General features: G+C 37.7%; 2 protein-coding genes across 2 annotated transcripts; one reads left to right on the forward strand and one right to left on the reverse strand.

The window, feature by feature from the left end:
• The first annotated feature begins 368 nt into the window (after positions 1-368).
• LOC120194397 (homeobox-leucine zipper protein ATHB-15-like) lies at positions 369-6,156 on the forward strand. The gene is given in 20 exon segments (XM_039196709.1): positions 369-932; positions 934-1,110; positions 1,212-1,371; positions 1,546-1,646; positions 1,736-1,784; positions 1,786-1,827; positions 2,205-2,300; positions 2,383-2,496; positions 2,580-2,663; positions 2,778-2,933; positions 3,025-3,099; positions 3,265-3,371; positions 3,448-3,640; positions 3,846-4,031; positions 4,163-4,243; positions 4,348-4,482; positions 4,575-4,900; positions 5,259-5,364; positions 5,568-5,717; positions 5,825-6,156. Coding segments are annotated over 20 exon segments (2,517 nt in total). The 5' UTR covers positions 369-900; the 3' UTR covers positions 5,972-6,156.
• Positions 6,157-6,776: 620 nt separating this feature from the next.
• Positions 6,777-7,788, reverse strand: LOC120194398. Its single transcript, XM_039196710.1, has one exon. It carries the CDS (start codon positions 7,718-7,720, stop codon positions 7,118-7,120), a length of 603 nt encoding a protein of 200 aa, XP_039052641.1. The 5' UTR covers positions 7,721-7,788; the 3' UTR covers positions 6,777-7,117.
• Between the last annotated feature and the right edge of the window lie 7,242 nt (positions 7,789-15,030).

The raw sequence follows: 15,030 nt of genomic DNA on the forward strand, positions 1-15,030 counted from the left end.
TTTCTTCTTTTTTCTTAATCTGGTTTGGTTGTTGTTTTGTAAATCTTTTATTGTTCGAAAGAAGATTCTCATGGTTGAAAGTAAAGTTCTGGTTTTTGGTTGATTGAATCACCGGAAAGAAAGAAACTATGTTCCAGAGGTTAGGGACGATTTGGGTCTTCCCCGAAATGGAGCCCGGGCAAGCGGTGCCGTAAAAGGTGGTTCTTTGGGTTTGAGCTGGATAAATCTCTGTTTTTCACGAGGAGAAATAGAGAAAAAAGCTGCTTTGATTCCTGAGAAAAGTCGAGCTGGAAAAAGTTTCTTTTGCGTTTTTTTAAGGTCATTTTAATTTTAAAGGTGGCATCTTGGTTGCTCATCATCGAAAGGTTGGCTGATTGGAATTGTTAACTCGCTCCTAGGCCAAAGCTTTTTCTTTTTTGTTTGCGGAAAAGTAATGGTTGGGTGAAGCAGATCGGTTATTTGGGTTAGGAGGCTTCGATCTAAGTATAAAGCAATCTCCAATCAGGATATTGTTGTCCCTTGTTGGGTTTTGTTCTTCTTGTCTTCTTTTGCATATCTAACATTTCACAGTCAAGCATTAAACAATTCCGAATTCTTAAGATTTAAGGTACTTGTGTTGAAAATCTAGTTGAAAGCAAAGAAGAAAAAATCCATTTGTGCCCTCTTCGTTTGCAAGCTATGAGTTAAGGAAGAGAGAGAAAGAGAAAAAAAACTTCTTTTCCTTGGTTCTTCTTGTTGAGTTTTGTTAAAAGTGTGAACTTTGGTTATTAGATTGAGTTTTAGTGGTTTTTCTAAGTTACTCGTGGTTTGAGGATAGGAAATTGCAAAAGTTCGTGCAGTTTTAGGAAAGGGCGGTTTTTTTTGGGGTAGCTGTGAAATTTCAAGGGTGAAGTTTGAAAGATGGCAATGTCCTGCAAGGATGGTAAACCTGGGGAGCTTGGATAATGGGAAATATGTAAGATACACACCTGAGCAGGTTGAGGCCCTTGAAAGGCTGTATCATGAATGCCCTAAGCCCAGTTCGATTCGTCGGCAGCAGCTGATTAGGGAGTGCCCTATTCTCTCCAACATTGAGCCTAAACAGATCAAAGTTTGGTTCCAAAATAGAAGGTTTGCTTTTGGTGCAATTACCTAGGTCAGAATTTTCATTTTAGGTGGAAAACTATTAAAATTAATAATGCGTGATATTATGTATGTTTCGGATTTGTCAGATGTAGAGAGAAGCAGAGGAAAGAGGCATCACGCCTTCAAGCTGTGAATAGGAAGCTGACAGCAATGAACAAGCTTTTGATGGAGGAGAATGATAGGTTGCAGAAGCAGGTCTCACAACTGGTGTATGAGAATGGTTGCTTTCGTCAACATACTCAGAATGTGAGAATCTATGGCTCTTTATCTTAGCTTCTGGGTAGTTGCTTCTAGCTGTGATTTTTTTCTTTAACTGTTTGCCAATTCAACTAAATCGGTGCTGAATTTGCACTGATATACTGTTAATGAATTTTATTTACATGGAAATTGAGAGAAAGGGGTTGGATTGTTTACTTACAGGCGACACTTGCAACCAAAGATCCTAGCTGTGAATCGGCGATGACAAGTGGTCAACACCGTGTGACACAGCCGAATCCTCCTAGAGATGCTAGTCCTGCAGGGTTTGATCCTTTTCTTTCATTGTGCTGTGAAAACTTTGTTGTGTGTTTTATTTGTGGTTTAGAACTGATACTTGTAATTTCTTTTCCAGGCTGTTGTCCATTGCAGAAGAAACTTTAGCAGAGTTTCTTTCAAAGGCCCACTGGAACTGCTGTAGAGTGGGTCCAAATGCCTGGAATGAAGGTATATCCTGACCTCCCCCTAATAATTAGCTGACCCTTATTCCCATATGTAATGGGGTAAGGGGAGGTAAGATAGTAGGCTGTCCCAACGCCAGGTTGAGAGCAGCTTCCAAAGGAAACCTCCGAATTATGAAATGCCCTCCGTAGGACTCGATCCCACAACCCCCCACAACCCCAAGGTTAAGAGCCTTGTGCTCCCCCCTAATATTTTAAAAAATCCGTAACCTTTTCAAGGAGTTATTTTATTCTTTTAACGGTTTGCCGTGCCTTTCCTAAATTGTAACTTTCTGGGTAAATTTTGAAGTATAATGCAATTGCTTCATTAAGCAGCATTTGATTTTTAATCTATTCTATGTATCTTCTTTTTTACTTGAACAGCCTGGTCCGGATTCCATAGGAATCGTTGCTATTTCTCATGGTTGCCCTGGAGTGGCAGCACGTGCTTGCGGCCTTGTGGGTCTTGAACCTACAAGGGTAAGTCTAATACTCTTGGTAGCCTGTTAAAATGTTCTCTTCACATTGATGTTGAACTTTAAAACAATTATGCTCCTTCCAGGTTGCAGAACTCCTCAAGGATAGGCTTTCGTGGTTCCGCGATTGCCGAGCTGTGGATGTCCTGAATGTGCTGCCTACTGCCAATGGTGGGACCATTGAGTTGCTGTACATGCAGGTCAGGATCACTACTCTGTTGTGTTTGCAAGACTTTGTTGGTTCTTTGTTATTTAATTATTACTTCACATTTTCTGTATATAGCTCTATGCGCCAACGACTTTGGCGCCTGCTCGCGACTTCTGGTTGTTGCGTTATACTTCTGTTCTAGAAGATGGAAGCCTTGTGGTATGTGAATAAGTTGGTTTATTTTGGATATAATAGAATGAATGGCACAGACACATCTACTTTTTTATCTCATAAATAAAAACGTTTTTCTTAAATGCCTTTTGCATTGCTTAGGTATGTGAGAGATCTCTGAAAAATACTCAAAATGGCCCAAGCATGCCTCCAGTGCAGCATTTTGTGAGAGCAGAAATGTTTGCTAGTGGATACCTTATTCGACCTTGTGAAGGGGGTGGTTCAATCATACACATTGTGGATCATATGGATTTGGAGGTATGTTTTTTCTATTTTTATGTAAATTGTCTTCAATGTTTTAAACTATATGTATTTTCTAAACTTAATTGGAATCTTTCTCATCAACCAGCCTTGGAGTGTGCCAGAAGTGTTGCGCCCTCTTTATGAATCATCAACAGTGCTAGCTCAGAAAGCGACGATGGCGGTAAGATTGTTTTTACAGTTGTCATTTATGTATTTTTCCCCTTCTCCTTTTGGTGTCATGAAAATCTGTAACTGTATGGAGAAAGGATTGTATATTCATGATTACCATAGCTGTGGCTTTAGAAAAGTGGTGGAGATATATATTTTTTTTCTAATTTTCCTTTAGGCGCTACGGCAACTGAGGCAGATAGCTCAGGAGGTTTCTCAACCTAATGTGACTGGCTGGGGTCGACGACCAGCAGCCTTACGGGCACTTAGCCAGAGGTTGAGTAGGTTAGTTTTGAAGTTCTTGTCATAAAGCATTTTCTGCTTGTTAAAATTTATATGGCATTTAAATGATTCATAACAGGGGTTTTAATGATGCTGTCAATGGTTTCACTGATGAGGGGTGGTCAATGATGGGAAATGATGGCATGGATGATGTTACTATACTTGTGAACTCATCTCCTGACAAGCTAATGGGCCTCAATCTTTCATTTGCTAATGGGTTTCCATCTGTCAGCAATTCAGTCTTATGTGCTAAAGCCTCAATGCTTTTACAGGTGAGGATGCTTTGCATGTTTCTGATGAACTACTTTGTGATGCTTACTTTGGAGGGTTTTTTCTTTCCCCACCTCCCATCTCTTTCAAAACTGAAAGTCATCCTATTATATGAATATTTCTAGAATCTGCATAGTTGCAATTATCATATTGACATGTCTTTATTTTGTCGATATATATACTTTTTCTCTTTGGTCTCTCTTTCAGAATGTTCCTCCAGCAATCCTCCTCCGTTTCCTACGGGAACACAGATCAGAATGGGCTGACTGCAGCATCGATGCCTACTCAGCTGCAGTTGTTAAAGTTGGTCCCTCTAGCCTACGAGGATCTCGAGTAGGAGGTTTTGGCAGTCAAGTTATACTTCCCCTGGCACATACTATTGAACATGAAGAGGTAAGAATATTGAATTTATCACTTAAAATGTCATTAGTTTCAAATTTTGAACTTTCTGCTATGATGATTTTGCCATTTTGGTTTTACTTATGTTTGGTAATGTTATGTGACCTTTTTTATACTATTATTAGTCTTTAGAGGTGATTAAGTTGGAGGGAATTGCGCAATCACCTGAAGATGCACTAATGGCAAGAGATGTTTTGCTCCTGCAAGTGAGTATTGTTGTTTTCACTCTATTGTTATGTGACCTTGTTCTCTTTGTTATTTTCAAGTCCTACGTTTGCATAATTCACTTTACGGTGCTATTGTTTTATAGCTATGCAGTGGAATGGATGAAAATGCTGTGGGCACCTGTGCTGAGCTTATATTTGCTCCCATAGATGCTTCTTTTGCTGATGATGCCCCTCTTTTACCTTCTGGTTTCCGTATCATTCCTCTCGATTCTGGGAAGGTTAGCCTCTTTCTATTATGTTAAGCCAGTGCTTTTCTTACTTTTCTTAATCTTTTGTGAAGTTTCTTAATAAGCTCCGGAAAGTGATGCAGGAAGCCTCTAGTCCAAATCGCACTCTTGACCTAGCTTCTGCTCTTGAGATTGGGCCAGCTGGAAATAAAGCATCTAGTGATTATTCTGCTAGTGCTGGCTGTATGAGATCTGTGATGACAATAGCATTTGAGTTTGCTTTTGAGAGCCACCTTCAAGAACATGTAGCATCTATGGCCCGACAATATGTCCGTAGCATTATATCATCAGTTCAGAGGGTGGCATTGGCACTCTCACCTTCATATTTAAGTTCACAAGCTGGTCTCCGAACCCCACTAGGTACTCCTGAAGCACAGACTTTTGCACGTTGGATCTGCCAGAGTTATAGGTACGTCACCATGCCTCGTCTTTCTGTGATGTATTTTATTCCTCGAAATATTATTTTGATATGGAGTTGGGAAACTGGATTCAACCTCAACAGGCTATTTGCCTGAACTATGGAAGGGTAGCAGAAGACACATGATCGTTCATGTAGTGTCAAATGGGGGATACTTATCATTTGGTCTTTATTGCTTTTACCCATTGCGATGAGAGATTTGAAAATCTGACGTGTTGAATTTGTTGTCTACTGTTGCATTGATATCTTGTACCATGCATTCATAAAACGTTGCATTAGCTCGGCATTTGTGATAGTAACAATCGTGGCAATATTTTGAACAAGGTATGATTTGTTAATAATTTTGCAGGGTCTACATGGGCGTTGAGTTGCTCAAATCCAACACTGAAGAGGGTGAATCTGTTCTCAAGACCTTGTGGCATCACTCGGAAGCTATCATGTGCTGCTCTCTTAAGGTATGTGCGAAGTACATTTCATACCTGTGTTGTTTTCCACCTTTTCCACCTTCCGCTGATTAAGGAGCTTTCCTAAAAGATCCATTAATCAAGAAGGGGGTTTTTAATGAGGCCTGAAATTCTTATAAAAAAAAAATACCTGTGTTGTTTTCTGTACGACTATGTTTTTTTTCTTTATCTAAAACTAATAGATGTTTCTGCAGGCATTGCCCATTTTTACATTCGCAAATCAGGCTGGTCTAGACATGCTGGAGACAACCCTGGTTGCTCTGCAGGACTTAACTTTGGAGAAGATATTTGATGAACATGGACGAAAGACTCTCTGCACGCAGTTCCCACAGATAATGCAACAGGTCTAGCATTTCATTCTGTTTTCGAGACTGACCAATCATCCTTAAATACAAAAACCCAATGAATGGATAACTAGATTTTACTGAATTGTTTTATTTTGTGGTGTTAGGGATTTGCTTGTCTGCAAGGTGGGATTTGTTTGTCAAGCATGGGAAGACCGGTTTCATACGAGAGAGCAGTAGCTTGGAAAGTGTTGAATGAAGAAGAGAATGCTCATTGCATCTGCTTTATGTTTATCAACTGGTCCTTTGTCTAAGCTTTTGCACCCGCGTGGTGAGACAAAATCATCGGACAATGTTTTGTTGGTTTGATTATGTGTAGTGGCAAAAAAACCCTTCTGTTAAATCTCCAGGTCTGTTATTCCTCCGTACTTTTAATGTAACGAGTATTTTATGCTCGAATCAGTTGGTTTACTATGGGTGTGAAACTATATTTGTACTATTCAGGATTTTAGAAAGTTCAGTTAGGCTCGATCTGGTTGGTTTGGTCTCTCGACCGTGGACCAGACACTACATTCAACGTGTTCTAGTTTTTTCCTTACTGGTGACAGCGAAGTCCATTGAAAGGACCGTGGATCACCAATGTTTGGTCTTCGAGGGCCGCGTCTCAACTGTTAAGTATTGTTGGATGGTTGAAGCAATTGAAAATGTTAGCCAATCAATTTACTAAATGGAAAATTGGTTGTGAAGCCACTTTATCAGTCTGATGTAGCAAACAACCATTCAAACTTTGATATGATTCGCCGACGGTTGGTTTTCGGATAAAGTCGGTCGAATTTGAAGCAAAAAATTACGGATGAAAATCAGCCTTTTATTTGTTACTCATGTTCGTTCTTTCTTTCTTTCCTTCCTTTTTTAAAAAAAGAACAACGGTATCTTCTATGTTTATTTCAAGATTCATATTTGTAATGTGTCGCCCGTATTCTACAATACAAGGAAAAATGGTACTTAATGGTTCATTTATTGATATATATGAATTTAGTACATGGGAATGGGATACAAACTTAAAATCAAGTACTAGTTGGAAAAGCTTGAGCATAGATCAGTAAAGTGAAGGAGCTGAGGATGCTGACCCTTTCACAAATACTGTTTAACATCAGAACCTAGCTGTTTTTACTCGAAAGAAGTTACTATGCAACACAAGCAGAATCTACGTGGGATGCAAAAGAAGCATCCCTAGAAAAACCCAACTATATACCCGCTTAGCCAGAAGGTGGTTTAAGCTTTTGGTTACATGTAGGTCAATGACCTATATTAGCAAATTAATAAAAATAATTGGACCAAACCCAAAAAAAAACTACCAAGATAATAAAAGGTTTGGCGCACAGAAAGGGAGGAAAAGAATAGGTTACTAAAAATATTCTGACATTATGATGGGCTTGGGCTAGTAATTTCCCATCTCATCAGTTCGGAACATTTAGATTGTTGATGTCCCTTGTAATTGCTGGAATGCAACTGGTGCTTCTGGCAACCCCACCATTCTTCTGAGCACCTGATCTGTCCCTAGGGCTAATAGATTTTGCCCTAAGACTTTTCGCATCTCTTGAACTCTTCCTTAGAATCTCCCTCATGGCTTCAGCTGTCAACAGAGCTGGATAAGCCCTCCCGATCTTGTTAAACCTAGCACATGTGTTCATATAAGCACTCAAGCCTTGCTCTATCTTCCCTCCATTTTTCTCCATCTCTTCTTTCACCGCCTCCGCACACAGTCCGCATATCCATTTTCCCAAGAACTTGTTGTGGATTCGCTCGATGTATTCCGGGGTGTACTCTTCGCTCATCCCGCAACACTCGCACTTTGCATCTTCCACTTCGGATATAGGCGGCAGCTGCTTCTCACTCGTTGTGGCTGTTTCTTTGTAGTTATCGAGCACTTCCTTGCTCACTAGGAAAGTGATATTGGATACGGTCCTGTTTAGGCTGTCCTTGGAGAGCTTCGGTGGCAATGGGAAGTTGTTTCTCTTGGTGGAAGTGCTAGTAGTAATAGCATCTCCATGCGGTGCCATTTTAACGGGAACTTCGCATGAAACAAAGGATTGAAGCTGTAATGGAACTAAAGAAGATACTTTTTCAAACTCAAATGATCGGTTGATAGAGAGTTAAACGCATGAAACTAGGTTATTTATATAATGTGGAAACCTAACCCTTTCTTTTTGCACCTCACAAGTGACATTTATGTGTGGATTCACATGTCGACTATCGGCTTAGAAACATGTTAGGTTTTTCAAGAAATGGCAACTTGCCTTCAACTTTTAGGGAATAAATGCTAACTGGTTTTTCTTAATCTTGAGAGAGGAGCCATCATTGTCATGTCATGGAAAAGTTTCTAAGATATTTTTTTTCAGTGTTCGTCTTCACCACTACTGTTTCATCTGGGGCGGTTGAGTCGGGATCATCTTCGGGAGATGTAATTAATATGAAGGTTTTATGTCCTTTTTAGCTTTTTCAAGAAGAAAAGAAACCCCTACTTACTTGGATGTAGGTGGGGCATACAAACCTAAAAAATTAAGTTGTATTTCCATTTTTAATTTTGTTTGAAACATGTACATTCCAAAATTATATACATACAAATCAAAATTTACATGTATACAAAAACATAATTTGGTTTATTAAAAAATTGATCTTGGTTAAGCTTTAAAAAAAATTAAATTGAAATAACTTGTTTATATAAAGCATGAGAAAAAGATAACTTTACCCATATTTGCATCTTATAGCCCAACGACCTTTACTTTTGGAGGACAACCCCAGAGCTTCACGAGAGAAGCAAGCTAAAAGGGTAAAAAATCAAAACGTCACGAACATAAAAAGCTAAAAATTTAGATATGATTATAATCCGAGAAATAATCAAATACGAATATACTTGTTTCTATTTGATAGCCACACAGGAATCAAAAACGGTAAGAGATAAAGAAAGGTAGTTGAAGTTGGCTTTTGTTTTCGTTAAGAAAAATTAAAGTAATTCACATTTATCTTGTAAAAGGGTTTGTGGAAAGAAAATGAAATTTATTATACCTTTAGATTTCTGGGTTTCAAAGGAGTTTCGGTATAATAATATTTGAAGGTCGAAAACTTTGCAAATGAGCAGCAACATGTGAATTATGACAATGAGATGCTATGAAATTGATTGTAATGAAAGAGACTCAATTTTATTAGGTTTGCCATCGGCCGTCCTAATTTTGTTATATTTGTGGAATGCAAACTCCACCATTTTTGTCGAGCATCTTGTTTCTTATTTTCCACTATGCCATTTCCCCATTTTGTCGGTCCCTCATCATGCAAGTATTTACTCGTAAGTGATTTAAATTTAAAAATCGAGAAAATTTGAACTATAACAATATTTGATTTATTTATAGTAATTAAATTTATTCAAAATATTAAATATCTCAAATTATAATAAAGATTTACAATCACAATCGTAAAGTAAGCACATAATTAGGAAAATTTCCTATAATCATTGAACAAAAACTAGCAACTTACGATCACATAAGGATCATACAATGAAAGATCGAATCTAATCAAGAAACTCGAACAAAGATAGATACAAACAGATCTGACCGCATTGACAAGTGAACCATAAAAGGGGATCAAGCTATTGAAAGACCACATAAAAACCGCAAATCAGACTCTAGCGACGTGAAAAGCTATCAACGAATGCAAATCGGGTATCCAAATCTAATCCGAGGGTCTAAAGAAGGAAATATCAACAAGGTATTAGATAAGAGTCATCTTGATTAGTCGTGGCGATCAAATCAACCCTTAGAAAAAAATATGAAAAAATGGCCAAAGAACCGAAAAACATTCCAAAAAACATAAGAAAACATGCCATAAAGGAAAGTGAAAACGTGCAACACAGATAAATTTATTGAAAAAAAATTAAAGATATGATATATAAAGAAAATGATAATAAAAAATATTGGCGGTCGGCAATCGATATTAAAGTTGGTGTTACCGTCGATCAACAAAGACGAAAAAGAAAAGAGATGAACGACACACTAATGAGAGAAAACTATATTTGATTTAAAACTTGAATGAGACCAAATTTGTAAATAAAAATGAATGATAATTATTTTAAAAAATATATTTATAAATATTATATTCAAAGTTTATTGTTAAAAAATTACTCTTTAGTATTTATTTTAAACTATAAAATGAAATAAATTTAAAAAGTTGTAAATAAAAATTCTAATTTAATTTTTTATTTGGGATTGAGTTAATTTACAAACTTAATTATCTAATGTCTATGGATAAGGCTGAAGGTAATATTATATTTGGGATTTGGATTTGAATGATATTTATTTTGGTCTGGACTTTGGATAGTATATATTTGGATTTGGGTTAGGTTATAAGCATCTTGGAATTTGGATATGTATAAACTTTATAAGATAACATATTTTCAATAATGTTATTTTTTTGAATTAATCACTGGTATCCGATCTATTAACCGACTAATCCAGATCGAGTACTGCAGAGGTGAGGGCGACCCTCCCAACCCAGTTTGCTCCATTCGCAAACGTCAGGATTCAAATCCCTGACCTTGCTTAAGGGACCTAATGCTTCATCCCACTAGACCAATTGGTTGTTGGTAATAATTGAAGACACTCGATTTCGACCACATAAATTATAAATTATAATATGATATTATAATACACATGGCATTTACATTTATGTGTTATTGTTTATAATATATACATGTATTACTTGATATACATATCATATTGTTGCAATATACCACATTTATTCATTTGTGTTTACATAATACAGGTCCAATGAACTACAACCAAACGCTTTGATCCAACAGTGGCCTAGCATAGTAGCATGCGTAGAGGATTAGGGTTTTACCCTATCTTATGCTTCCAGCCGCCGCTCAATGACCGTTGGATCTAGGGTTTCATCTTGTTCCAGACCTAGCCCGTTCCAGTGCCGTTTTTTGACACCGCATGTCCCAGTCAAACTCCTCACGCCTCTGGCCACGCACACAACAACACCGAATTTCTCGACCATCACCAACGACGTGCATATGTGAAACACAACAACCAACAGAATGAGAGTCACAATCTGCTTAGGACTCAAGAATTTCGGAACTAAAGATAACATTTTTTAGAGTATAAATAAGCATGTAATCTATTCATTTCGGGGGGAGGAATACTAGGCACAAATATACGAAAATCACACGAGATTACCAGAGAGCTTTTACGCACAAAATACCCAAAATACGAGGCAAATCGGGGTTGTTGTAAAGGATTCAAAAAGAAATAAAAATGTAGTTTTTTTTGCTCACCTTGTTGTTCGCTTTCTCTTTTGCATGTATTTCTTTTGAGATTTGGCTTGGAAAAACCCCAAAATACGCTAAAAAGCCGATGAACAGAGGTGGGGTCTCGAAGTTTTCAAACCCAGATCTACACCTCGAGGCTTGTTTTTTTTGAAGAAAATACTTTGGTTTTGGAAACGAGGGAGTCAAGGGCTTTTTAAAAACTATGTCTTTTTCGTGTTTCGCCGCCGATGAACGACGGCCGTCGCCGATCATCGGTGGCGGTGAGGCGGCGCAAGGTGGCCGGGATCTTGATTTTTGGGCATGTTCTTCAGAAATGAAGAACATGCAAGAGCTTTTTTGAATGGGGGGGGGGGGCTCGCGCAAGAAAGGAAAGAAATGAAGCATCTTAAAAAAATTATGTTTTATACAACATATCATGCGTGTTTTTAAAACACAAATGGAGCAATTCCATATTTGGTCCCTCGTAGCTTTGATGCTTTTATTTTAGTCCTAAATCTGATTTTTAAACCCCAATTCTCTTTTAATTTGGCCACTCAATTTTCTTTTCTTTTAATTTAACCCCTCTTTTGTTCCAAGATCTGAATTTAATTTTGAATTGACCCTTGAATTTATTCTTTCTTTCGATTTAGTCCTTTTTTAAATACTTATTATTACTATTATTTTATATACCTTGTTTATAAGTCATGATCTATGCATATTTATAACTAATATCATTATTATTATTTTTCCTTTACTATTTACGTATGTAATATATATATTTTTTGTTTCCTTTTTATTATTATTAACGTATATATATATATATATATATATATTCTTTGTTTCTTTTAATTATTAAATATTATATTATAGGGGCCCATTTTTTTGTTTGGTTTCAACTAAAGCTCCCCCAAATTTTCGATGAAGTGATGGGGGTAGGTTTCTTTCTTTTTTTAAATATGTATATAGTTTATACGTTTTATTAGTGTTTTGATGTATATATTTTCGTTTTCAAATAGTACTATATATACATATTATTTCTTTACTTTTTCTTATCTTATCTTATCTTATCTATTTATTTATTTAATTAGTTAATTATTTTTATTCTCTTTATTTTTCTATTTCCTTTATCTTTGATTTATTTACTCATATTTATTTATTTATTTATTTATTCATGTATATATTGTCTTTGCTCTTTTTTATCTCGTTTTATTCTTTTTACCCTTTATTTTATTTTCTTTATATTATTTGTTTTCTTTACTCTAACACATTCACTTTTAAAGGGCACGATTTTCAAATCCATCAAGGGTAAGTAATTTGGATCGTTATTTTACCTTTTAATTTAAATTTATGAATTTCTTAATTAAAGACAACTGTAAATTATATAGTACCAAAAGGGCAGCTCAAGGGTGCTAGCCCTTCCTTGACTGTAACCGACTCCCGAATCCGATACATCACTGGTGAAATACAGATCAGATAAGAAATAAGGTATCCGATCAACCAATTTACTTTTAAATAAATGATCGGTGGCGACTCCAATTCCATTTTCCTAAGTCGAAGCCCAATTCCGGGCCCAACCGAAAGACGGTTACGACATCTTGGCGACTTCGCTAGGGACAAGTAAGTGAGTCAGGCTAAGGTAATTTCCAGTTGTCTTTTTAATGAAAAGGGTAAGTTTAAATTTTTAGGTAATATTTTGATCCTTTTTACTTACTTTTGATTATGTTTTCGGGTAAATAGTTGTACTAATCGTTTTCTCATGATTTCAGCCTTTAAAGTTTTTCTTAAGGCTCTAAACTCGAGCTCCAAACCTTGTTTTAAGTGGGTGTGAAAGTGACGCCTTTGTGTGAATTTATTCACCTTGCGGGCCAAGCAAGTAGCCTTCGAGATTCATATACCTTATGTATTCGTGTGAATTTATTCACCGTGTGGGCATAAGGGAATGTGTCCCCTCGAGTTTAACTTAGTCCGCATAGGCCTGTGATGGGTTTAGGACTAAGGGTCTGGCAAGCCCAAAGGGGCACCGGCAAGGGGAACTCGGGTACCGTTTTTTAGAACCTAAATCTGGAGACTATGGAGAATTAGAGCCTACCCCGAAACCACATTCCAAAACCTAGGGCATTTTTACCCTAACCATTTTTTCTTTGTGTTTTTTTTTCTTTCGTCATTTTTTTATTTGATTTATTTTTATTTTACTAACCTTTTTTCCTTTGTGTTTGTTTTCTAGCATTTGCATCATCACAAGAGGCTATTGATCCCTAAAAAGCATTTATTAAACATAAAATAATCTGAATTAATGGATAAAGGTGTTGTAATACAAGAGATTGAAAACGCTGAGGCACGACTATGGTCCGAAAAGACTCAGAAAGAGAAGGGAGACAGTCTTCAGGTGAATTATGTGTCAGAGCTGGTTAGTTACGCCTCTATCAGCCTGAAACATAACGATGTCCAAGAACTGCGGAATATTTGGGACAGTTGGAAAAATGACAGAAAGCAGAAGTTCAACCAACGATATGGTGATATTGCCCTCTTACTTCATGTTAAAATTGACGAGCCCTTAATCAGAGCCTTGGTTCAATTCTAGAACCCGGGATACAGTTGCTTCACCGTTAACCGAGAGGACATGGTGCCTACTATCGAAGAGTATACTACCCTGTTGCACTGCGAAAACATCAGACTAGAGAGGGCATATATCAAACACATCAAGAGTCAGTCTTTCAAGAACGGACTGGCTAAGATTGTAGGGGTTGATGAAAAATGGGTGATTGATCGACTCCGACACAAAGTTAACGGGGAAGGAATCGAGTGGATTCACATAAGGCAACTAATGAAGAACCACCCTGATGAATGGAAAACTATAGACCTTTTTGCTCAAGGTCTGTATGGTTTGGTTATCTTTTCGAAGACTTTGGGGTGCATCGACGCAGCCGTGGTGGAACTATTTGAACAACTTCCAAGACGAGTCAACCCGGCGCTGGCCATCTTAGCCGAGACCTTTCGGTCCCTTAACCATTACCGAAGAACTGGCGGAGGAAGATTCACCGGGTGTATTCAGCTCCTTCAGTTCTAGATTCACAGCCACTTCTGGAAGACTAACGGGGTTGCCTACCACCGTTTCAACACCACCTATTCACCTCTAGGTGAATTCATCACCTTGAAATGGCATGAAGGCGCCTCAAAGGAAAAATGAATGAAGGTCTTTATGCATCTTAAGGACCGGGATATTGTCTGGAGAGCCCCCTGGTTATTCCTCAGTGACGTTCTTTTTCGATATGGTGACTCTGACACTATGACCTTACTTGGGCTTTGGGGAGCAGTCAGATATGCTCCGTTATTAGCACTTAGATAATATGGGTCTCGTCAGTTTGTCCTAACAACATGCAAATTAGCTAGGTCAGAGTTTGAGTATCACGGTGACAGCTATAAGAAGATGATCAAAGAAGCAGCCGATTCATGGAGAAAAGTATTCCGGATGGATGTTGTAGCTGTCAGAAGCATGCTTACTCCTGATTATGTGGAGTGGCAAAGGTTGAGGAAAAATGACAATATTCTGGTGCCAGACTGTGAGGACACCCGTACCATGGAAGAACACCTCAGACCTGTCCCTTCTGAGCTTGAGATAGCCAAGACTGAGTTTGAAGCTGTGAATAATGAGATAAAGCAGAGGATAAGGGAACTTGAAGCTGAGCACTATCAGTGGAAGCTGAGCGCTATCAGTGGAAGCTAAATGTCGACTCTCAGAAAGATCGAGCAGATAAAATGGAAAGAGAACAGAAAAGAGTCCGTTTTGAGCTTGAAGACTTGAGAAAGGGGTATCAAGATAATGTCAAGGATAACTCCAAGTTGAAGGCAACCTCTGAATACTGGAAAGATGAAGCTCATAACCTGAAAAGGAAGTTCGAGGGGCCTGATGAGAGAGTTTGGAAGGAACAGATGAAGACTGCCCAAAGACACTTGGCAGATAGTCAACATCAGAACCAGCGCTTGAGAGTTCGGGTGGCTGACTTAGAGAAACAACATGAGAAAAATGGCAAGACAATAGCTAAGTTAGAAGCTGTTGTAGATGGG

Source organism: Hibiscus syriacus, unplaced genomic scaffold (assembly GCF_006381635.1).
Source record: "Hibiscus syriacus cultivar Baekdansim isolate YM2019G1 unplaced genomic scaffold, ASM638163v2 tig00116997_pilon, whole genome shotgun sequence".
In the NCBI taxonomy this organism is placed as follows: domain Eukaryota; kingdom Viridiplantae; phylum Streptophyta; class Magnoliopsida; order Malvales; family Malvaceae; genus Hibiscus; species Hibiscus syriacus.